This window comes from Pagrus pagrus, assembly GCF_965226575.1.
Source record: "Pagrus pagrus genome assembly, chromosome: 4".
In the NCBI taxonomy this organism is placed as follows: domain Eukaryota; kingdom Metazoa; phylum Chordata; class Actinopteri; order Spariformes; family Sparidae; genus Pagrus; species Pagrus pagrus.
In genome coordinates, this window is record NC_140188.1 from 31,477,870 (window position 1) to 31,503,435 (window position 25,566).

Sequence of the window (25,566 nt, forward strand, 5' to 3'; positions counted from 1 at the left end):
AACCCTATCTGATCACAGGATAGTACATATGCTACACATCTGCATAAGTAAAGAGGAGGTCAGCCACTGTTCACCACATACAGTGTTGTATGTAATAGTGCTTCAGTGAGAATACATGGATGTAAAGGGCTTTGGAGTGCAATTTGGAAATGATCATGGCTGAAGTTCATAATCATCACTTGGCATCAGCAGCCCACAGTGGGGTATTGAACCTTGATTAATTTCAGACTTGTACACCAGACAAAAACTGGATTCTCCAGTTGTCCTCATTAGCTGTCAGTCCAGTGAGTCCCTGTGCTACTCAGCCCCACTTGATACTGATAGGATGGATCCCGGATGGATATAGTGCCTTGTGTGGGATAGGCTGAGAACTCTCTGTGAGGCCGGAGTGGTGACCCTGGCTTCTTGTGGTACAGAGGTGGATGACCTGACCTATCTCTGGATCCCAGAACAGCTGGAGAGCAGGATGAAGAGGAGGATGAGGGAGGTATGACAGGCAGGCCTCTCTGGACCGTAGCTGAGTTGTAGACCCCCAAGTCAGCCTGTGGTCGCGATGCCATGGATGATGCAGGGTGCGGTACCACAGGCGTGACCGTGGCAGTGTTGGTGAAGTGAGCAGTGAAGGGCTGGTATGGGACACCCTCCACGCTATAGCGAGGGTAGGGCTGCATTGTAGCCCACATGTTGCAATTGATTGAAGAGGAGTTGGTTAGGTCATCTGTGTCCCCTGCCCCAGATCCAGACTCTGTTTCCATACTACCGTACATGCAAGCTTCTCTAGAGGTGATTGCTTCAGTGCAGTATGGATGAGACCGTAAGGGCGACTCATAAGAGGGAGCTGAACGAAAGTAATGCTCCTCTGAGACCCCAGACGATGACTCCAGATATGGCCGCTTACATCCAAGCTCCAGGTGTCGGGCATTATCTGAAAAGTGATATAGTTAACTGCATTGTTTCTTTTACTGGAAACATCTGATTCTGTAAAATGGCTAACAGAACAGTAGCTGAGAACATACCTCTGTGTTTAAAGCAGTGGTACAAAAGGCTGGGATCTCTGTTCTGAGGGAAGTGGTTTGAGATGGGATCTTGGGAGTCGGAGCCAGACAAAGGAACCCCAGTCTCATACTGATAAGAGGACAGGACTTGAGGGTGCCCGGTGAGAACTCCTGCTCCGAGCTTCCCTGCTAGATGACTATGGGAGGAGATGAGCCTCTGGCGAACCATGTTCTTTGAAATTGCTGGATATTCTTTCCTATACAGCAGCAGGAACAGAAGAAGAAAGGAATCAGTTTGCCAAGCCTACAGTTCCACTCTGGCAAGGAGACAAGATAGATTTTTGTATCAATACACAAAAAAGGCTAAAGTTTATGAGACTTCCAGTGTGTTAGAGGATCAGCTTTACTTTCATGATTCGTTTACGTAAACATACCCCTGTAGTCTTGAAACACGCAGATCTCCTTCTTCACTACCTCGGAATCCTTTGGCAAATGGATTGTTTTCTATCTTCAACTGTGTGATCTAGGAAAATGATAGTTCATTTAAGATCTTATTCTGTTTGATGTGAACCAAACCATAGGTAAAGCAGTTTATGGAACACAGGCTTTTTTTCCAGCCTTTTCAAGGTCCTTTGCTGTGGTGCACAGGAACCCCCACACCACCAATAGTTTAATAGTTCAATTTAATCAATCTACATCATGACACACTCGTTACCCTTTATACTATCCTTGGGTGACAAATTAAAGGAAAAAGAAACATAACCAACTGTGTCTTTGTTATGCTGTGGTGGGCATTTTGCCAGCATCGTTTGGGTCCACTTGTCCCCTTGGGGCGATGGGTCACTGCAGATCAATACAGTGTTATTCTGAGTGATCACCTTTATCCTATAATGAAACATTTCTAATCTCTTTGAGAATGACAATGCCCTAATCCATAGGACATGAGTGCTTAATGAATGGTTTGAGTACGATAATCATGTGAACTATATGCTGTGGGCTCAGATCCTAGCCTAATTTATTAATCTATGGGAGATTTTGGAAGGAACTGTTGGACACCGCTCTCCACCACCATCATCAAAACACCAAATGAAGGAATATTTTTTTTGGTTGAATGGTGCTCTATCCCCGAGTTGCAGAGACATTTAGAATCAATGGCAAGGCAATTGAAGCTGTTCTGGCGTCTTGTGGTGACTCAAGACCCCAAGACCTTACTAAGACACTTTATGTTGGTTTTTCCTTTAATTTGTCAGCTGTATGTAGTATATATGTGTGTAGTACAGTGTATATTGTTGATAGTTGATGTACCTTGTGGTTTTGATAGGAGGTTACAGAGATAAAGGCCGTCTCGTGAAAGACATGAGTACAGTAGGCAGTGTTCTTGGATCCAAAGGCGTTGTTTTCATCTGCTTTGACTATGTGTAGTCTGGGCTGGTACTTGTGCATAGAGTTCAGGATGATCTAGGAAAGGTAAGAAAAGATAAAACATTTCACTTTAAACTTGTTCCAGCAAAATCTATGAACAGCCCCATTGGTGATGCTGCTGTCATGATATCAGGGATTAGTCATTCATTTTTCTATTATTTGTTTTTCACCACTGGCTTGCAAAGAAAATGACAGTTAACCAGCTTGCAGGGTAAAGAAACACTAAATCACACAGATGAAGTTTCACATACCCTAATCACCTAATGTACTGATAATAAGAGAGGATCTACTAGACTGTTATGGTATGCTCTGGAAGATAGGGACGCTCCATATGATATTGTTCTTGCTATGTCTACAGTAACCAATCAATATTGTTTCCATTCAGAAACAAAGGCTGTTTTTCTGATTGGCCCCTTTTTTATTAGGTAGTGGATCAATATACAGTGAATTTGATTACAGCCACTGATTACATGAACATTGAGACTCCAGTTCGAGTTCATGTCCAGGGATATAATTAAAAAGCAGCTCTTGTATGATGTCACATCAAATGAATGCCACAGTGTTCCTCTGGGAACTCTGGGAAGTGTCACTTAATGCAGAACGCTGCTGCTACTGCTGCTGCTGCCAGTAAAATTCACAATGGGTACAAGTTAAACACATCCATTTCCTGTGATTAGCTAATGAGTAAGCAGTGACAGTAGACAGCATTAATGTCAAAGCCAGCAAACTAGCACACCTTAACATGAGCACCATGTTATATTAGTTGCAGCTGTGTCTCCTTTGCTGTTATCTTGTCACAATTTCTTGAACTGTACACTATGTACGAAATACTTTTTTTCTGTTAGCGTACAAGAAATTATGTTCTTTTCATTTGTATTAGGAAATCATATAAGGCAAGTGCCAACAGACAGCCCAACAACCTGTTTCACCTCCACCTAATGTTTTTGCAGAAGTGAGTAGATCTTCCATTTCCTTTGTGTAATGAATTGTGGGAAAATAGTGTCCATTAGCATATATCCAGAAATCGAGCAGATTAAGTATTAATAATCAATTAGTATTCAGTGTTAATTTGTGAAATTGATTACATTAATCAGGATTAAATTCCATCCCAGTAAGCATACCAAGTGAGTGATATTGCATAAGAGCAGGGCCCTATCACTGAAACACTTTTAGCTGGGGTTGGTTACTTTTTTGAGAATTTGGGTTAGCTGTAGAAGATCTCTTACCATCATGACATCAATCAATAAATCAAATGCTCTAACAAATAGAAGGGGAAAAAACAGCAACTGTGGCTTTTGCAGGCTTCTAATAAGCCCATCCAATCATCTTTTTCACCCTGTATGAAATACAATAGAGGCTACCTGCCTGCCTGCACGCACCCTGCCCTTTGTACTCTGTGCACTCGTGCATGACTGGAGTCTTCCACAGGGCTAGGTGGATATATTGCTAGAGCTATTAGCAAGCCACAAGTCGTACAAGAATGGCAGAGCAAGTGCAGCCAAAATTTTTCCAAGTAATAACATACTAGCTTGACAGCCATGAGTACTAACAATAGTCATGGTTGTTGTTTACGTCCATTATGATAATGTTAGGTGTTTTCTTGTATGTGAGTGAGACAAGAGGTAATAAGCTATGGTTAGCAATTACAACATTGTGGTCTGCTTACAGTACACAGCCACTGAGCCTGTTGTTAAGCAGCCACCTAACTAGCACTAAGCACACAGTCCCGAGCCAAAGAACAAGTGAGCACAAAACACACCTACATCAGTAAGGAGTAACTGTGGCGCCAGCCAGCCTTTTCAGCCTCAGATATGTTTGTAACGACAGTTTTGCTTGTGTTTTTATTAATGTGGCATTTAACAAGGTTATTTATGTATGTATTGATTAGACTAAAAAGTTAACAGAGTTTGTTGAATGTAGTAAACTAGCCGCTAACACATCTCCTTGCTGGCCAGCGAGAGCTATGGGGGGTTGGTGTCAGTGTAGTCTGGCAGTTTGCCTTCATGTGTTTCAGAGGAGTGGCACTGAAGGAAGGCTTGAACGGAGGGAGTTGGATTTTTGAGGATGGACACTCAAAATTGAGCTTGCTCCCACTGGTTTCTACAATCTTACCAACCTCAGTTTAAAATAGAATGCAGACCTCATTCATGTGATTAATTGCACCTGTGCTTTCCCTAATATGATACTAGAAAATGTGTGTCATGAAATGAGGCAATTTCATATTACACTGATTAAGTATACGTTAAGTATGCAAAAATATTACACCTTTGTACACTAAACTAGGGAGATTAATGTATATTTTAAACCGTAAAATATTAGTACGACACTCTTTCCCAAAGTCCACCCTAAGCACAGACCCTCACAGACGTAAACTAACATTAATTAAATGTGTGATCAACTCTCTCAATAAAAGTAACCATATTTTATGCAAAATTTCAACCCATTCTCATTCCCAGCTCGTCAAATACTGACGCTTTGTCACTACCCTCAGCGTCTCATACAGATGCACTGATACCCTTCAGCATCTGAGACGCACTGGACTTTCAACTCCAAAGTAAACCCATCCAAAGCAATATTAGACACTCAGAGCAACTCATTTGGCCCTCCTTTCACTCCAATATAAAGCCAACTGCTGAACTCCAAGACATCATTTCCATTAGAGAACCGAGGACTCACAACCTGGAAGTATTTTCCTCAATGTCATTTCTATGTTTTCTTTTAACACTATTTTTACCCTCAGCACATTTAAATATATCATTGAACCATTACACAGCAATAGAAATCAATAATAATGATAGTTCCTTTAGAGTGAAATCACACTTACATCTTCCTCCCCAATGATGTGAATGTGGTATTAACTGAAAACGCTGTAAACTGGGTTTAATTTCCTCATGCAAAGTTTGCATCAATGCAGACTCACAAGCCTGCATGAAGGGCTGAAAGGGAACCTTCAAGCACTCGCTGATGGTATGGGAGTGGGCATCACAATCTGTGAGTCTCATGGTGAACATTGACGCTAATTGCATTTGTTTTGCATTATGCACTGTGGACATTTTATGGGCAGCTGTGCACTATTTTGGAATCGTGACTCACTTAAGTCAGGGCGAGTCTGAGACACCTAAAATCATGCCATGAGATCAAACTATTTATAATGATTGTTTATAATTTGTTTATGCCATTTAGTTAGCTCTATAAGGCAAATTTTAAGGTCAAGTAAAAATCTATTTTACCACTGTTAGAAAACATGCAGTGGGTACAATGCTTGGTACCATTCTGTCCCTGCTGAATCCTTCATGGAATTTGATCCTTTCAGGGGCAAGAGTTGTGAATTCAATCAATTAGTTCAGTGAACGGATTCTCTGCATCTTTCATCTGCATCACCCTTGATCCAGAATCTAAATGTTGTGGATATTGGTATAGCAGGCAACATGTGTTGAGTGTGTTCAGTGTTTAGGTTGTTTGGGTGGCTGCAGGTCGGCTCACTAGCATCAGTCCGCTCACCGCAGCCGAGTGCTGTGCCCAGCGAAGCGTTAGCCACAGTAGGGAAGGGTCATCACTAGTCCAGCTCTGTCAGGGCAGATCAGCATCAAGCTCTGCACCTCAGCTCACCTCCTTATTTGCCAGACACTCTCCTGAGGAGCCTTCTCCTCCAGGGGGCTCCCAGAGAGAGGCAAAGGTTGAACAGGGCACAGGGAGCTAGGCTCAGGTTGAACACCAAATGGCACTGTGCTCACATGCTCCTGTTGCTGAGACAGGCTGGAGACAGAGATAAGCTATTGGCTGGTTCACCAGAGGCTCTCTGTTGACCTTTGTCTGCTCTGCTGTCTGGCTGCTGTTTGAGTATGATACTGGAGACTCTTGGGTGACTGTCTGAATGCAGTGATCAGGGAGGCCTTACACAGATCAGTGAGGAGCTAAGGAAGGTATTTGCTTTCATCTTTCCTGATATAAAAACATTCAGACATGAATATTTTCTTCGACTGATACGTGCTTGGGATGAGTTCCTGACAGGACAATAAGTATTATTATACTATCATAGCATGAAATGATCAAACTGTCAGGGAAAGATTATGTTAAGTATTTGTTACATATAATGTATCAATTTTAATTCCAATCTCTTGCATAAAGGTCAAATGTGCTACACATCCACCAGCTGTAGCTCAGAAGGTAGAGTGGGTTGTCTAGTAATCAGAAGGCCGCTGATTCCCTGGATTCCCTGGCTGCACTTCAAAGTATCCTTGAGCAAGATACTGAACCCCAAATTGCTCCTGATGAGCAGGTTGGCACCCTACATGGCAGCCTCTGCCATCAGTGTATGAATGTGTGTGTGCATGGGTGAATGTGACAAGTGTTAAAAAGCACTTTGAGCAGTCAGTAGACTGGAAAAAGCGCTATAGAAATGCAAGTCCATTTTGTTTACCATTTACTCAATGCCTCCACATCTTTACTTCCACATTGCCACGTAAAAGGCATAATACTCATTGCATTCACTGCATTTGTGCTGAACCTTGGCAGTGGCATAAATCATCATGGGTGGTATTGTCCAATATGAATGTCATTCTTTGGGATGCTGGGCCAAATGACCATAGTATTAATGACTCTGGACTGTTCTTTGTGGTGGTACCACCCCATCAACAGTGTGTAAAACAAATCATCTCCATTGAAGTTTTCTTGTAACATCTCTTGGCTAACAGTAGCAAATATATTTGAGATCACTTACATCTGTTTGCTATCAGTAAACAGAAGACAGGTTGTATTTCTGATGCTGAGCAGACCTCCAATTTTCTAAATGTACATGGCGCCTGTCCTTTTCTCATGAAGACACAGACCTGCATTTCAGAAAAGGACTTCATCTGAGGAATTCCAAAAATTGGAAAATGTACTTGTTAATTTGTACTGAAGTGTAAAATAATTTTACATTGTCATACAGGGCAGTACCAGTAATGAAGAAGAAGAAGAAGAGTGAGAACTACAGTTATATTAGTCACTTTTATACATTCTGTACTGAGCATAATTAGTACTGAATGGGAGTTCCTTTACTCCACTGTGAGAAGTACAGCCCTACTACACACCTCCTGGTCTGGGCGTCATCTGGGCTCTGACTGGCCTCAAACTTGTTCTGTCCTCATTACTCGCCCTTATCACTGGCCAGGCACTCAACTCAATCTGACAGCAGGCCCCGCCACTGATCTGAGAGGTTATGAACCTAATGAGCCCGCCCATTGATGGGATGGCTTCAGACAAGCTATCCCAGAGTCCCCCTGGGGAGCAGTGCCACAGTCACACTCTTCATCTCCCTCTGCAGCCTCTGCCTCCTCAGCTTCTTTCATTCTTCTTTCAGAAATGTGCCAGTGACAAACCTTCAGGATTTTGCTGTTTGCTTACGTATCAGTAAACTGAATGGTCAACAAATACCTTCTTCTCATGCAATTCCATTTTTGACTCTGGATTGAATTTTTAGCTAAACAGAGTTTACTCTAGTCACAAAATTTCAGCTATATATTGGAGTGTTGGAGGTATGCTTTAGACAGACAGCTGAAATTGATAACTAGTCGGGAGCAAAAGGAATTTATGTTTCACACAGGTTATCTTTGTGTCTATAGTTGTACAATATGAAGGGATTTCACTCTGTTTAGACAATTATGTATTATTTGGTAAGCTGGTTTTCATACTGTGTATTACAGGGCAGATCTTCAACACTTCACTCATCATTTGTACAACTGTAAAAACCTGAATAACACTTGATATGCTGTGGTCTCTTCTTTGACTTTGGAGTGGTATTTTTAGCCATGTTAGGACTAGGAATGGCATTGTATGGCCTCCAGTTGGTCAACCACTTTGGTCCAAACTGAAAACATCTCAACAATTATTGAATGGATTGATGGATTGAAACTTTCTAAAGACATTACAGTATGAATCCTGCTGGCTGCGCAGATTCCCTGACTTTTCTTGTGTCTCCAGGAGATTGACATTGTTTTTTGGGGAATTGTCTTGATTCCACTGGACCTGCTTTGAATGTGGTACCTGAATACATTAAGGAAAATTATATTCTACATCTTTTTTTTCCTTTTTTTTTTTACAACATAGGCTTTCTTTTAGTAGTTTTTTTCCATGATTCCTAGTCTCGATGATGTGCACCAGACATATTGGAGGGATATATTAGGGATGTAGCAAGTCATTTCAATCAATCATTCCAGTTGGTTGACATTTTACCCAACAATTTAAGTGCTTAAGTCTGGGAACATGGAAAAACACGGTTTGATAGCAGAGTCCATTAGGACAACTGACACATATTAACCATATTTAACTGACACACTGTATAACTATGTTGAGAACTGATGCCATGTTCTCAAAATTGAACAATCTAATTTGTGAGTAAAATGTTATCTCTAACTATTGTGATGATGGCAAAATTGGAAATGCGATACAGTTTGTGAAAACAATAACCTTTTCTTTGAATAGGTCTTAAGCCATAGAAAGTACTAATATTCTTTGCAAGTACTCACATGCCCAAAAGGATCCAGGTGATTGTTTGTTAGTTTGAGCTTCTGAAACGACACCAGTTGCCTCATCCAGTGAGCTCCTGTGGCGGGGGAATCAGGGTGCACATAGAGTCTGCCTGGCATTGCTGGCTCGGCCTTGCCAGCCACCATCCTAAAAACAGATTGAGAGTGCTGAAACAAACTGTAATAGGGAAAGAATATATGTGTGTGTGTGTCTGTCTGTGTGTGTGTGTGTGTGTGTATATATATATATGGAATGCGTCTCAGTTAATCTAACATAGCCCACTAAAAATCTCTATATGTGGCACCACATGAACCAAGTCAACTCTATAATGTAGCTGTATAGAGGTGTGGAACACCACTGCTCTCAATCCTCACAGTATTAAATCCCTAAGACTGGACGGAGGTGGCCTCTGCTAAAACATCATTACTAATTATGCTTCTCCAAGGTGTCGCTGAGGAACACCAGAACCCACTAACTACAGGCCATACCCCAGATCAGAAACAAATGGTTGTAAAATGACTTCTTTCTGCTGGAGGTTTCGCGTTCTTTTCAGGCTTTCCTTGCAAAACTCTCTACAGTTCTTCCCCCCATGGACACCAGGCAGTGCTGGTTCTAATGTCATACTGATGAAGAACTGCAGTGTTATTGCCTCCAGATACACGGTCATCTGGGAAATATTGAGACCAGTTCAAGATTTTTCCTTCTCTTTGTCTGCAGTAAATAGCTATAGCCAATGATGATCTACAGTAACAGTTAGCTATCAGACCATGCCTTGCTTAGATAATCTGCTCTCGGGGTCTTGTCTTTAGTAATTGCCGTGTACCTCATAGTGAATTGTGTTTAGCTGAGGAGCCAAGTGCCTTTTTTAAAGGCTGTTATTTACCCAACATAGACATGACTGAGGCAGGAAGTACCCATAATGACACTGCGTAGTTCCATCACACGAAGAGAAGAAACAAGAACATCTGAGGGCCATAGCCAGTGCCAGATTAAAGTGTTCTAGGGCCAAGCATCAAAAGATTGCAGTTGGGTCCCTGTTGCACACAATAAAATAATGAATGTCTTAAAACTAGCTTTGAACTACAAATGAGTTCCACATCATCACTGTAGTTAATATCGCAGGACCCATCTTAACTCATATTGTGTTGCAAATTCCCTGACAATCTCACAATTCATTAAATTGCCAACAAACTGACGTGCGATGAACCTGGGACTTCTGTGGCTCTGAGGTTGCTGTTTAGTTCAGTGCCAATACAAAAAAGTAGTGTGATGTTAATGTCCCGTGGTTGAAAATAAGGATGTCAAGGTCAGGGTGGTGGATAGGCGTGTGGCATGTCAGACTTTACGACATCACAGACAAGCCCCCAGGAAGAGAGCAAGGTTTTGAAGCCAATTTGAAAGAGTGGCCAAACTCTCACGTGATGCACAGGGGCCACAAGATACTTTTTCACATACGCTGACATTGTAAAACAAGGGACTGTTAAATGGTGGATAAATCTTAAATTCTTCTACTCAGTTCAATAACATTTCGAATGTCACAAAAGCCGCACAAATAATGTTATCCCCATTCAAATAAGCGGCGGGCTAAACCTGAAGTTAGCCAGCTTGGTCAGTTGAAGTCACTCGTGCACACGCTCTATGGACCCCAAAATGTGGAAGATAGGGGTAATTTTATACATGGGAAGTCACATTTTTTTGGCTTTATGCACCACTGAGCCGCTTTGAATTAATGAAGGAATGAATGGGGCTCCATCTCCAACAGTGTATCCAGTCCTCATTATAGGTGATGAAAACAAGAACATTCTTCAATGTTAACCAAGTGTTTAAGTTGCCTCACCCTAACATTACGCTGACCTCTACTTGTTTTGTTTTTTTGCCATAAGCACAATCCGATGTTAACCACACTGTAGTTTCCATGCACCAATATTTTAGAATGCATCATTTTAAAAATGGTTGCATTGAATGCAGAACAGAACCCCCGCATGGGAGTTGCAGCATAACGGCACGTAAGATTCCTCTTTATTTAACTTATTTCTTGAGTTAGTTGAAACATCATTAGGCAGCCTAATTGAGAAGACAAGCAGGAAAAAACACCTGAATTTCCCCTCTTACCTTAAACATGTAACTAGGAAGTGACAGTGTGTTTTTTGCTTGTTTCTGTGATAAAACCATTGAAATGTTGTGACATTGGAAAACACAACATAACCATAGCAAAAGCAAAGAATAATCATTAAGTCAGAAGACTTTGTATTGTCCCTAACCCTATTAGCTAAGCTACTGGTCATACCAGACCAAGGATAAGGCTGTAGCAGTAGGCCGTTGGGGACCATCAACAAGAGTAATTTATAGCTTTGTAATTGCAAACTTACCACTTGTTATCACAGAACTTGTAGCGGTGGTCATCAGCTGGGACAATGTCAATAAGTAGGATGTATTTGGTTTTGGGGTTCATACCAGTCACTTTTACCTTGTAGCTGGGAAACATCCTCCTGTTGAAGAATGTAAAGAAAAGAGGTTAGAAATGCTTTGACTTTCACATGAAGGGAAGGCAACACTGTCCATAAAGCAGAAGTCTTTGCAAATGTAATTAATAAATAAATTAGGGAGGATGATGAATAAAATTCTGCTTTTACCAAAGGTCTGTATTTTGTACTGATGGTCTTCTGAGGATTGCGTTGGCTGTTAAAAACTGTTGTGTGTGTAGGATAAGTGTAGTATTGTCACGGATAGTGCAGATGAAGATCCGATTAGCTCACTGACTGCAGCTCATTGATGTTCTTAAGGGATTGGGATAAGCAAGGCCTGCAGAGATCAGGGGACCAAGAGACTAGAAGGGTGAGAAGCTGCCGTCTTGGAATCCTGAAATAACCTCTACGTGAACATTAAGTGGATGAAACCTACTTCGACACAGATAACCCCGCCAAGCAAACTGCAGAATAAGACCAAACTTTCCAGGATAACATTGTTTTCACTGTCAAATCTGACATTTTCTGGCCTGGTAATGATTTGTCTGCTTGCAGCCATTTGCTTGGGAGAAAAAAATCCTCTCATACTTGTGATACTGAAAGGCCATAAAAAGTACGGTAACACGCTCTATCTTTCATCTTTTAAATGCCTCCAGACTAAAAGACAGAATATGCTAATATAGCACTCAAAGCCATAAAACACATGAAGGGAGCTACCTTTCCTGACCTCTTCTGGGAAACCAAAAACTTTTTCATCCCATCTGCGCCAAAGGAAATTTTGCAAAAGGCTCCGCGCCCCCTTATAAAGCCCTAAGTGGTTTTTAATGGCACCCCAGATCGGACAACAGTTTAGATAACTGACCCGTCATTGCTCAAGAGACTGCGGTCAAACAGGTCTGCAGTTTATCTGTGGGTGCTGCCACTGGGATCATGTTCAAATATGGGAGGACTCATGAAAGCCGCGCATGCTTTCTGGAAAGATGGCATAGCATTAAAACCCCTATTTTCATACTTACTGTTCTGATTGGTGCAAACGCCCTTCTTCAAAGGCTCATAGTACCTGACACCATCTGATCATGTTACTGTAAATACTCCCTCACGTTAGAGAGAGAGAGAGGAGGGGGATTGAGGGCATCTCTCTCCCAGGCTTCAAATCCAATCAGTAGGAGAGATCAGTCCCGGTATCATCCTCACTGAAAGACGGGTTAATCTTCGAGGAACATTCAAAACAGACCTCTGCTCATCTCTGGCTCCGCTCACACTATACAGACAGCGCAGATGGAGGCCTGTGTCAACACATGTGGCCATAACTACCAAGCAAAGGGCTCTGCTGCTGCTCACGCTTCAACTGTGGAAATATGTCTGTCCTGCCAGACAGATCAAGTGGATGCAACACAATCTTTTACACAAGTGAGTGTCGTTGGGTCAAAATATGTCTTGGTTCTCTAGATACTAACTTGGCTTGGTCCTAGAATCACAGATGCTTCAAACAAACTAGGTTGCTTGACATGTTGGCTGACCATGTCTAAAGGCAAAACCTTTTATAAATGTTCAGAATGACCTAATAAATTGTACAAATGGGGTTTATGGCACACACAATGGCACAGTCTCTCCTCAAAGGCGATCACAATGTTGCACTTGGCTGCACACATAAAAAGTGACAGGAGTAGTTGTGAGAAAAATAATAGGAGAGATTGAGAGATCGTCAAGCCGTGCCTACTTTCGGTTGGACACAGCCTCCCTGTGGTGCTGTCGGAAAGGAGCTCTCAGACACTGTTAGATGAACCAACAAACACTTTGTTTGAAGCATAGTGAGACTTTTAAATTTCCACCCAACCCAGTGTATTAGGTGTTTGAATATCTCAGTTAAAGCCTGATCTTGACTAGAAGCTGTACATCTTAACCCTTTAGGAATGTCCCTACTGGAGTGCAGAAGACCAACTATATGAATAATCATTGTAGGCTGAATATTTTTTGGTTCAGAGGGTTGCTGGTTTGATTCCCAGCCCCTGCAGACTACATGTCAAAGTGTGCTTGTGGATAATACTGAACCCCAATTTGCTCCCGGTAGCTCTTCCATTGGTACACACCAATGTGTGTATGTGAATGCTGACTGACCTGACTGATGAGCAAGTGGCACTTTACATGGGAGCCTATGCCACCAGTGTGTGAATGCTGACTCGTGTTGTAAAGCGCTTTGAGTGGTCGGTAAGACTAGAAAAGCTTTATATCAATACGGTCCATTTACAGTAACCATTTAACATTTGCTATACATTTTATACTGTGGTTTGTTTTTGACCAAATGTTGAAAATTATTCAGGACTGCTTCATGACAATATTGGATTAGGAGGATTTTTGCATCAATGTGATGAATGACTTTGGTTTTACAGGGAGTTCATTCTCTGGATTAGCCAAAAACCTGCACTTACAACTGCTTCATTTCTCTTTAAATGGTTTCCCAATGGAATTTCCAGTTAATTTACCATGGTATAACATATGTTGATGTTTGAATACAACATACACCCTTATTGTCGTCTATGTGTAGCTGTTCTCAGGCAGAGTGGCTCTCGTTGCAGTCCTGTCGTTGTGCTGCCTGTGTGTGTCTATAATCTATAATCTTAGATACATGTGATGAAACACGTCATATCTTGGTGCTGCATCTATAAAACATCCATAACAAACCATAGTTATTGCAACTGGACAGCTGATTTTCAAAGGCGGACAACATGAAGGCCAACATATACATACGTTGGTGTGACTAAGTGAGTGAGTTTAAGAGGAGCATGAGAAATGGAAGTTGGAGAGTGTGTGTATGATATCAGTGTCAGGGTGTGTGTGTGTGTTTCTGTGCCCAGCCAGCTGTTTCTCTTAACAATCCCACATGTTTAGGCCCTCCAGTGATCCATTCCCTCTCTGGGAATCTCCAGTACCACGGCGAGATCAAAAGGAGCGTCAGGGGGGATGATGAAGCGCTACAACCGAGTAGACTCAGCCTATTGTGGGCGCCGGATTCCTCTTATCAACCCACCGCTGCTCTCTTGACGGGCTGTGTACAAAGAGGGAGAGTGAGGGAAGAGCTGCGCTGGGTGCTTTGAAGAGGGAGGATTACGCCTGGACAGTGACACTCACAATAACAAGTCTACCAAACTCAGCTAGGTGCTGCATGGGAGTGGACTGAGCAAGTTTCATCTCGGAGTGTCGGGAAAATGTGGGATCCCCTGCATGACGGCCTGGCTGCTCTGCATCTGTGTCTCCTCCCCTGCCACCTCTGCACATGTTAGAGCAGTAGGCCCCTTACTTGTGGTAACGCTTTATAGTTAGGTCCTCGGAATAAGCATTATTTAAAAGGTAATAAGGCCCTACTAAGTCCTTAATAATATGCTTATTAACATTAATAAGACTATATATGTGTTAATAATAGCATAATACAAATATTTATTGTTAGATCATTATTATTATTATTATTAAATATAGAAAAGCAGTAAACATTAATGCCACTTTGCTTACTATATGGTGAAACTTAATAAAAACTAAAACAAAAAAATTGCAATTATGATTTTCTTATTACTGGAAATGAACAAATCTTCAGAACCCATAGTCACTCCCTCTCCTCTGACATGGAAACACAACTTCATCAAGCTTAAATATCTTTAGATTGGTACCATTCAAAGACATCATGGTGCTATAAAGGGCTTTATGTTTCTTGATGACCATAATTTAAAATAGAATCATCTGCGATTGGGATTTCATTAGCTGTATCAGTTTGTTGCGACAAAACAAAGGTTTCATTGATGGTTCCCTCTTTGAGCACAGTCCCACCTACTTTTTTAATATACATATACAAACACATGCAGATTTCTAGTGTTCATCTGATTGTTTTATCTACCGTGTGTGACAGGAAGTGTATTTCATTAATTATCTCTGAGAAGTCTGTTTGTTAGAACTTTTTAAGTTTTGTTTTTAAGTAAATTTCTGTCAAAATTTGTTGAATGCCTCAAAAACAAACATCCACCAATTTTTTCAGACACATGTAAACATTATAAAACAAAAGTCAAACTGACTGCAGCTTAAACTGACAGTCAGTTCATCATGTAATGTTTAAAATGATACACATAGCACTTAACCTTTTGACATGGCTATGAAGTGGCCATTTCAACCCCTCACTCACACAGGCTTTCTACTCACATCAAACTCAACACCCTACAGATCAACACTTCCACTTCATCCGCACAATCGCCATGCCGTTTTCACAATTTCTCCTTGACCTTTGACTTTTCAGTTACACATCGAATAGCACATACACTGAAGACGATCATTTTAAGAGATACCCTGTATCACCTTCTTCCCTCTTGATTGTTTTTACAATCTGTGCCCACTATGGATCAGAAAGTTTCTATATACATGTTACCATGTTATCTAAACCAAGGAGGAGTCACAACCCTCCACAAGGTTAAAATTAAGTCATAATGGCTTCAAGATTATTGACAGAATAGGAAAGAAACAATTACACAATATTTTTTTCAGATATTTCTCCAATCTTAGCTTTTTCTTGTAAAATACTAGATAGGTTTACTTCTAGCTAAAGTTATTCAAATGAAACAATCTGAGAAGGGTAAATACATCACTCTTTAGTTGAACTGCGTACAACTCAAAGACAAATTCAGCCTATGGTGAAGGGTCGCAAGAGAACACTGCATATATTTTGAGGGTCACGAGCCAGAAAAGCTGGGATCATACAGAGCCACGAGGGCTGCAAAGGTGCCCTCTACTGTGGCCAAAAGTGTAAGAGAACGTGATGAAGTTCCCTCAAGTTTTCCCCTCCAGTGGAGGAATTGTGATGCAGTGCACTAATTGGTGCCCTACATGCCAGAAAAATGTATGGTTTCAATATAAATGCATCACAACTTTTTTACGCACTGGTGCCCCACTTCATGCAGCTGGTACTCAGCCTGAGTCTACCAGAAATTAGGATACATGTCCATCACCATGCTGACAAATATCTTTGGTGTAAAACCTGGTGTCTGTATGTTATCTGTATGATTCTAAAATAACACGGGTTGGGTGGCGAGCCAATACCATGGCAACACAACAGACACAACAGACATGCTACAAGAAATAATTGTGCAGCTGCAGCTGGTCAGAAAACATTTCAACATGCCAATACATGAAACTAATGCTTTGGCAGAATGCAATTTCTGATAAAGAAGGTTGGACTACTCCCACTTCTTGACACAGATCCATCACCCCCATCACCCGTCCTGTCAGCATGCAGGAGGACCTCAAAGTAGACTTGATGCTGCTCTTATTGTTTTGGTGTGAATCAAAAAATGTCTCTGCCATTTACAGGAGTTGACAAATCCGACCTAAAGCTAAATATCAACAGGGTGAAGGAGTTCTCTGTCCAGAGGATGATCACTCACTAATGGTCAGATGTTCTGTTAGTTGCTAAGGGGGGAATTTCACTCTAAAAATGTTTCATGCCATATTACTTGACTTTTCAGTGATGTCATCCTACAGACTTTCCAAAAATATTAAATTAGTATAGTATAGTACTTGGTTTATTGGACACAAGTATGGTCTGGTTTCCTCTGTAAAACAATTTAGTCTGAACTTGTGCTCCTTTTCCTACTCTGAGTTGGTGTGGCGTTCCCCAGGGCTCAGGTGTTGGGTTGACACAGTTTGTGTACAAATGTAAAAACAAAATAATAATGTGGTTAATTCATTATGATTATTACTGTATATATTATGATTTTATACATATATTATCATTTATAATGATGTGAGATGTGACAATAGTTTTATGTCATCTCACTTTGATTAGGGTCTCTGAATAGACAAGCAATGGCTGATGGTTACTTCACCACTTCAGTACAGACTGAAATATGTTATTATTGGATGGATTGCCATGACATTTTGTACAGACTTTCATGATCCTCTAAGATTACTGTAAATGTCTCTGATGATCTCCTGACCTTTTCACCAGCATCACCATGATCACCATGAGGTTGACATTTGTGGCTTTTAGTGAGATGTCTCGACTACTGTTGAATGGATTGCCGTAAAACTTGTTCTGGACATGCATGAACCCTACAGGATGAACTGTAATTACTTGCAGCATCATCTAGTCAAATTTGTTATTTTGTCCAGTACTTTAGTTTATGGCCAAACAACAACAAAACTGATCAGTCTCAGCTGCATTTTGTGTTTAGTGCTGATTGGCAAATGTTCATGTTCTGACATGTTCAATTGAGAAAGAAGCATTATGCTGCTATACGATGTGATCATTGTCAGTGTGAGCATGTCGTCAGCTCTCAGAGCTGCTGTCATGACTGCAGACTTCATCCAGTTTGATTTAAGATTTTAGGCTTAGCTGACTATGAGCTCTTTTTTTCCAGATATTAGACTTTCTTATCAAGTGCAACTTGAACATATTTTTCTTTCTCATATATTGTCATTGTCATCTTTTCTTAATTTCCATTGTTTTGTCTGCACTGGTTTAGTGATGCTGTCAAGTCTCTAATATAATTTGGGCTCTATTTCATAATTAACCATTGGGCTCTGATTACTAGACAAACACATCACTGGTGTCCAGGGTGGTGTCACAGACAGAAGTTAGCAGTGATTACTTGATTGAGAGCATTCAAGGATAATCTGAGCCTGGTTTTGATTATTTCTTATATTATCTGCTCTATGATTAACATTTGAAACCTTATTGGAGAATCACTGGAAATGAGTCTCACTTACTATATATATATATATATATGTATGTGTATATATATATGTATGTGTATATATATATGTGTACACACACACACACACACACACACACACACACACACACACACACACACATACACAGAGACATGCTATGATTGCACTTATAGGACATTCAGCTCAAATGTCACACTGATCTACTGGGCTACTACAACATCCTCATTGCTACAACAGATTTCAATGTGACCGAATGTCTTCTACACGATGAGTAGCTCTACATGCACTATTCATAACCTACTTGAATAATTCAGCCTGGTGTTGATGTCATTTAGTGTGAGTTCATTTTCAGAGCTGTTGCTTCTAAAGGATGACCTTCAGCATGTCTGCTGCACACTGACTGTAGGTAAAGCCAGACAGGTTTTCCCAGCACAGCTGCATAGTTAAACGACTGCACAGCCCTTCAAAGGGCTTTAAAGATTCAGAGCCCACTTCATCAGTTGGACAAGGGAAAGCCCATCTCTTATGGTTATGCAGCATTAAGTAAAAAATGTGGTGACCTTTTACATTTTTTACTGTAAAAAAAAACATCCCATGAGGAATGAGAGGCGGAGGTCGATTTGAGAGTGTACTCATTCTCTGGTTAATGTCCAAAGGCCTCACTATCTAATCCTCAGGTCGCATTAAATCCAACAAGCTGAGCAGTCATTTGTGTTTTCAATTATGTAGTCGCTGCTGCAGGAACTCTCTGTCTCTTCCTGAAAGACAAAATTATAACTGCTATATGTTATTATTAGCTGTCTAACCAGATGGTCACAGAAAGGTATGATACTCGCTTTGTGTATGAAATCCATCACTTGATATAATTTTTCTGTAATTTTCCCCTAACTTTAAATTTTTGTGTGAAGGCAATTAACAACTTTTAATATATTATGTGACTAACAACATACAGGACATTTTCCAAACATCATGGTGAAAATCCAGTGAAAGTGTTTTCATTGAGGAAAGCCTTCAAACCACAACATCACAATTTGTGATGAATAAACTTTGTATGTGTTAAGTAGTAAGGCATACAAAACACTCTTAAAGGAAGAGTTCACTAAAAAAAACTTAATTCAGTCATTATCTACTCAGACCAATGCCAGTGGAAAGTCAGATGAAGTGAAACATTTCTGGAGTGTCAAAGTCAAACAGCACTGTAGCATTCATCTAAACAGCTGAAGTAGATGGGGACTTGTTGGGGAAACTGGCTGTGGAAGCCCTGAGAAGATGTTATTTACACCCCCTTGTTTTAGGCGGAAATCATCACTGTAGCTGCCAAGCTGAAAGCGTGGGCCTTTCAGACAGAATGCAGTTTGCACTAGCGCAGCAAAAAAACGCCATGGCGCAGTGCCAGCCATTAGAATTAATGTTTCAGAGCGCAGCGGAGCCGTTGTCACATTCTGTCTAAAGGCCTCATTAACATGAACCCCATCTAAAGCAGGGGCACGGGCTTGACTGTGACTCAAATCATTTTGAGATCTCTGGGCTCTGAGCTCTATAGACGTTTTATGTTTTTTTTTTTTTTTGATATGTTTTAAAACATGTCCTCATCTGCTTCAGTTGTTTAGGAGAATGCTCCAAAGCTGTGAACTGCAAAACTTCACCCCACTTTTCAAAAGCATGGGGGGGGGGGATGGGTAAATATGTAAATTTTCGTTTTTGGGTGAACTTATGCTTTAATGTGTGTCTAACATGGTTTTTGTAGAAGAAGCTATGATTACCAAATTAAAATCCTTAAAATGTTACCTAATTCTTCTCACTCATTTAAAATTCCAGAGTATAAGAATGTGTAAATCTTTTTCTTTTTTACACTTGTAACTCGTTTTTGTGCACTGCAGGCTTCAATGTCACATATGTTTGGTTCTGCCAAATATCGGACCAGGATTGTCTTCCAGACTATTTGTGATGTCACAAAAAATGCTCATAAGCCCCTTTTCTTAACTCAGGTTTTCAATGAGCACAGAGAAAATTTAGACTTTCAGTAGATGAATGTAAAAACAGCCTTCTAGAGTCAAACTATGCATACACATCATTCTACACCGTGAAGCTCAAACATTCAACTGTAGGAGCATGAAGAAAAACATATTTTGGACTGGAGGGACTTTAATGATTCATTTTAAACAGCTGTGGAAAGTAACTAAATATAATTACTCTAGTACTATTTTTTCTCATGTAGAATGAGGCCATTACGACCAGTTTTTAACCTCAAAATAACTGGACTATACTCTGACTGATAGGTGGTGAGTTCACTGCTTTACTAACCTGCCTGCTTTGGTAATGATCATCTCTGTGCTGGCCTCATGGAACTTCTTCCACAGCTCGCTCTCATGAAGAACGACCTTGATGTTCTCAATGTTCTGAAAGAGAGCGGGAATCACTCCAACACTAAACACATAGACCAAACCATCTCATCACCATAATCTAGAAAAAGGGAATCAAGAAAACACCATGTAAAGAAAATACCTGCATGTGAACACGCTACAGAGCTACATGTTGCATTACTGCATTTTTTCGATTTTTATTAATAGTTCACTTGTTTTGACACTATCAATTGAACTTCATTCATCAAAGTACAATTAATGAACAGTCGGTGTTAGGTACTGTTACCATGATACACTCTTTAGTGTGACCAAATCCAGTTTCTTTCTCCACTGAATGTGACTAGGAAACACAATTTTAATTATTTTTTATTCAAAAATCCCAATCAGCATTTCAGTCCATTTGATTACATTTTAACAGTTCAGAGAATAACCCATCCTCGTTTTGACAGTCAAACAGCATCCATGAGGAGCAACTGTGTGTTTCTGCTGCATGGACTCTGTGTACCTGGTCGGGCTCACTGGAGTTGGGAATAGTGGGAGCTGTGGACAGGCCCAGTCGTGACTGGTCTGGAAGGAGATCCGTCTCCCTGCCGCTCTGGACCCGGCTCATACATTCATCCGTCACAGCTGAAACCTTCTCCTGCAGCATCTCTGCAGGATTAGAAAATACTCAGCTGTCAGACTTATCAGTGAGTAGCTGTTGAAAGTAGAGAGAAACACGTCCACTGTACATCAGACCTGCATGTGACACTGACATAATGTAGACTCTCCACTGCAAATAATACATATTATATTATATTTGGTCACCACACTGCCATCAAGTTCTGCTTAAATACACATTTTCAATAGACTGCTACATGTATGTGCAGTCTGTTCGCCACTGCCCTTTACAGTGAGTGTGAGATGCTATTAGCTTTGTACCAGGAGGGTAAGTATGAAGTGTTAACCTCTAAGTTAAAAATTTCAACATTAATCTGCGTTCCTTTTACTGACAATAGGCTCGATTTTTCAATATGTAACTATGTAAAAATGCTGACTGTAAAAAAGGAAACAATGTTATAATGGATTATAATGTTGACCTGCATTTTATTTAGATTATTACTCTATATTTAGTGTGTCTGTATATTAGATAGCTGACATAATTTAATATTCTTTCCAGTCCCATTTTACTCGTGGATCTGCAGTCCTAAATCACAGCTAGTCTTTCTTTACATACCTCTGATATTACCCTCAATATTTATATATATTATATTACATATTTTTATAATATGTGAATTTAAACTGTTGGCTAATTTTTATTATTGTGTTATTGTGCTCACTAATAATAAATCTAGAAACCAGCAGATGATTTTGCCTTTTCCCTGCTAGAAATATTTCAGATTGTTTCATGTAAGTGATAGCAATGCAGAGGTAAAATGGCGATTTTGGAGCCTGTCAGATGTTGGCCATCATCTCACATCATTTCTAAAAAAATTTAAATGTTAATTGAAATTATGAGTACATATTTTTAATTTTTAATCCCTACCCTCCCTGAAATTAATACTTTTAGTCTTGCTCAGCAAATGTCAGCTGCTCAGATGATCTAATATAAAAGCCATTTCCCATCACAAACCACATTTGTTTTGGCTAAAAAAGCGTATTTGAATTGCATTAATAAGCCAAAATCAAGAATGAAAAATACTCTGAATGTCAGATATGGAAACAAAAATCCAGCAAATAATTTTTTCAAGGCTAAACTGCGTCACCATATGTTTGTAATATAAGACTGTACGTTTCCTCTGTTAAAGCAAGGTAATTCATTTGGATTGGACGGGGTGTTCAGCCAGCAGTTGCGCTGTTGGTGTGAAAGTCTGACAAAGCCGCATGATGATGGAAAATAACTTGCATTAACTTGAGCCAGGGAGTTTATAGAGTGCCTCATTATTGCCTAGACATAAAAAAAATTGAATTATTGCCGTTTACAATATTTGTCCCTCACTCTCCTCACTACACAGTATGCTATCATTTTTTAAAGTTATATTCAATATGAACAGAATTAAAATATGCACATAAAATGACCAAACAAATTTCAACTATATTTGATATATGTAAAAATAGGCACTACAAAGACAATACCAGATCAGCAATGATACAATATAAGCATTCACAATACAAAACTACCATTTAGATTTAACCTATTTTAGAGTCTGCATCCATTTGTCCTTTGGAATAATTTCATTAAATATTTAGTCATCCAGCATCAACATAGCTCAGCTTAAGTCAGAAGCTGTTTCATCATGGACAGCTTTGTCTCCCATAATGCACTGGGGCAAACTTCACACATCCGTTCAGCATTTTTGTACGCATCTACTCCTCTTAGGCATGAAGGGGTCACAAAATCCTGCCTGAATTTCACCGTGCTGTACCGTCTCGTCCAGCGTGCAGAGAAGTCCAGCACCTAATAAGTGTCTCGTGTGAACCTTAGCCCATGCAGACTTCAAGCTGTTCAGCTCCATGACAGATAGTTAGCAAGTCAAAAGACAGGTTTTATTTCAGATTTGTGGAAGAGAGTCTGGATCAAAGCCTTAGCAGCAAATCAAACTGACATCCTGTGATCATAGCTGGAGAAAAAATGCAACCAAGACTGCAGTTTGGTATGTATCTTTAAAGGAAAGGACCAAAACAATGAAAAATCCAGTGAAAATGTTATAATGTGAGAAAAAATGGACAATGTATTAATCTGTGTCATTATGTCCTCCTGTCTGTCTGTCACACCAACAGAACCTCTGCAGATTGTCATTCACACTGCTTCATAACCCCCCATCCGTGTCTGTGTCTCATCCTGCTGCTGCTGCTCTGAGCTTCACGTCTGCCTCAGATTCTCAGAGGGATCATCCAGCTCCAGACACTGTTTTCTGAGTGCTATTGTGAGGATGGAACAACTGAAACCAGTTATTTCTGCTTCAGACACATTTTGTTGATTCAAATGTGTGTTCAAATATGCCTGCATACATTTAAAAACATTTCAACGCTTCAGCTTGTGTCACGTCATATTCTGTCTATAATTTGTCTTTCATATCATGTTTCAGCTACTGTATGTCACACTGACCACAAGTTCTCATCACTCTTCTATAACCTTATAGTATTCTCAATTATCTTAACTACAAATCTCGCTAAATAAATTAGGCAAAAACCACCCAAAGTACTGTACATCAATGTAAAACCTGTTGCTTTCTCTTTCCCTGCCCCTTAAAGCCTCGTGCTGTTCATTCCTGAGGCCTGTAAACATAGAGCGGCCACTCTCTTAGCCATGAAAGTGGAAAGCGGCATCCAGAGTAAACTGGTGGAGACATTTGTGAAAGCTAATAAAGATAAGGCCTGACAGGGAAGTGGCCACAGAGCCTTTTTTTACAGTGTGAAACTGGGCCTTTCACTGGTCCTGTTTAACTGAGCAGCACAAGCCAGAACCCTGTTTCTGTTTCTGTTTCTGTTACTCTAGACGCTCAATCTGAAAACTATTCAGGGCAGGATTCCTACACACGCCATGACATTTTCATATCTGTCAACACCATTAAAAAAAAGAGTAAATAAATGAAAATACAAGTACTGTTCCAAATAAAGCACCACTCATGTTATTCTGAGCAGCTATAGCATATTTAAATGTGTAAAATCCTCAGGGAGTCTGGTTTGTGCCGGCTGTTTGTCCTGTAAGAAATGTTTCTTGCTTCAATGAATCTGCTTGTAAAACATTACAATCCACTTCAAGTAGAGGAGGTCATGCCTGTGCAGCAGTGATAAACACTGTTAGTCATTTTCCTATGCAGATGTGGAAAGTCTGGAAAAATCCAGAGGACAAATTTGAGCATTTTCATGATGACAAAGTTCAGGAAACCGCCTGAATATATGAGATGCGTGTGTTGAGATAGGCCTATGAGACGTGTTGTAATAAATTTCAATCTGCCGCCATTTTGTGTCTGAAGCTCTGATACAATAAGGCCTGGGCATCAACAGGGAGGGCTGTTCAGTAAACAATATCAGATGATGAATATGTAAATAAATCTCTTAGGCTTAAAAAGTAAGTCTTCCATTTGTCTTTAATTAACTGCTTTGACAGTATTCAGTTTGACTAATTCCTTTTGGTAAATCATATTAAGACGATTCAGTATTGGATTTAGAGTAGACTTTTCACTAAATTAATTAATAAGTAAGTAAATAAATAAAATACGCTGGCCAGTGGCACAGACGCTCCCACAGTGACCTCAGTGCCCATCAAGAGCTTTCCAGTCCTGCTCCACAGAGTAATAAGAATACCCAGAGTGCTGTCGGGCTCCTGTAGGATCATTAAGGAACGAACACGAGGAACTCTTCGAACATCTTCCACATTTAAATATAATATTAACATATTCATTTACAAAATTAAGTTCAAATCATGTGCTGAATATTCCCGCCATTATTTTATAACATTTAAATTGGCATCTGCTAACACCTGCCAAGTATGGGCCAATATTAAAGCAACCACATAAAAGAATACCATTTTAATTATGTATAATAATAACAACAACAATAATAGTAATAATAATAATAATAATAATAAGATGAAGAATACAGCCTTGACAATAATGTGTTATTATATTAAATTGTTGTAAAAGTGTAATTATAGGCTTTAGCGGCTTATATTATAGCCTTCTGTAGTGTAATATCAGGCTGCAATAATAAAAAACAGCCTGTAAATGACATTGGAATCTTTGCATGAATTAATTATGATGTTATTACATAACAATAACAAACCATTTTCTAAAAATATCGAAGACAAAATCTGAGTGTTAATAATTAAATAATAGACGGACAGCTTCAGTCCTCAGCTCCATCTGTCACAGCCACACCGTCCACATCAGATAGTCTGCGGGGAGTTTGCTGCTGTCATTATCGCAGCACAGAGGATGACACTGTTTTACAGCCCGCCTGTCCTCTGACACCGGCTCTGAGCACACCGGCCTCAAACAGACAGCGCTGTTTACAAGCAAGCCGATAATCAGCAGATTATCAATTTACACTGCAGCTAATCAGCAGCACATAGGTGTCTACTGTACCTCATGCATTCAGCTATCATCTGCTTAAATCCAT

The 25,566-nt window shown here is 40.1% G+C and overlaps 1 protein-coding gene and 1 long non-coding RNA gene across 2 annotated transcripts; one reads left to right on the forward strand and one right to left on the reverse strand.

Annotated features, from left to right (window-relative positions):
• Positions 1 to 269: 269 nt before the first annotated feature.
• tbx4 (T-box transcription factor 4) lies at positions 270 to 21,146 on the reverse strand (the record flags this gene model as incomplete). Its single annotated transcript, XM_084350118.1, has 8 exons — positions 20,969 to 21,146; positions 20,405 to 20,499; positions 11,294 to 11,413; positions 8,924 to 9,071; positions 2,301 to 2,453; positions 1,430 to 1,518; positions 1,017 to 1,252; positions 270 to 925 (listed from the first exon to the last, which is right to left on the reverse strand). Exons 1-8 carry the CDS (start codon positions 21,110 to 21,112, stop codon positions 270 to 272), a joined length of 1,641 nt encoding a protein of 546 aa, XP_084206244.1. The 5' UTR covers positions 21,113 to 21,146.
• LOC311255547 lies at positions 21,064 to 23,476 on the forward strand. The gene is made up of 2 exons (XR_014622382.1): positions 21,064 to 21,152; positions 23,224 to 23,476. It is a non-coding gene; the product is annotated as an uncharacterized lncRNA (long non-coding RNA).
• The last annotated feature ends 2,090 nt before the right edge of the window (positions 23,477 to 25,566 follow it).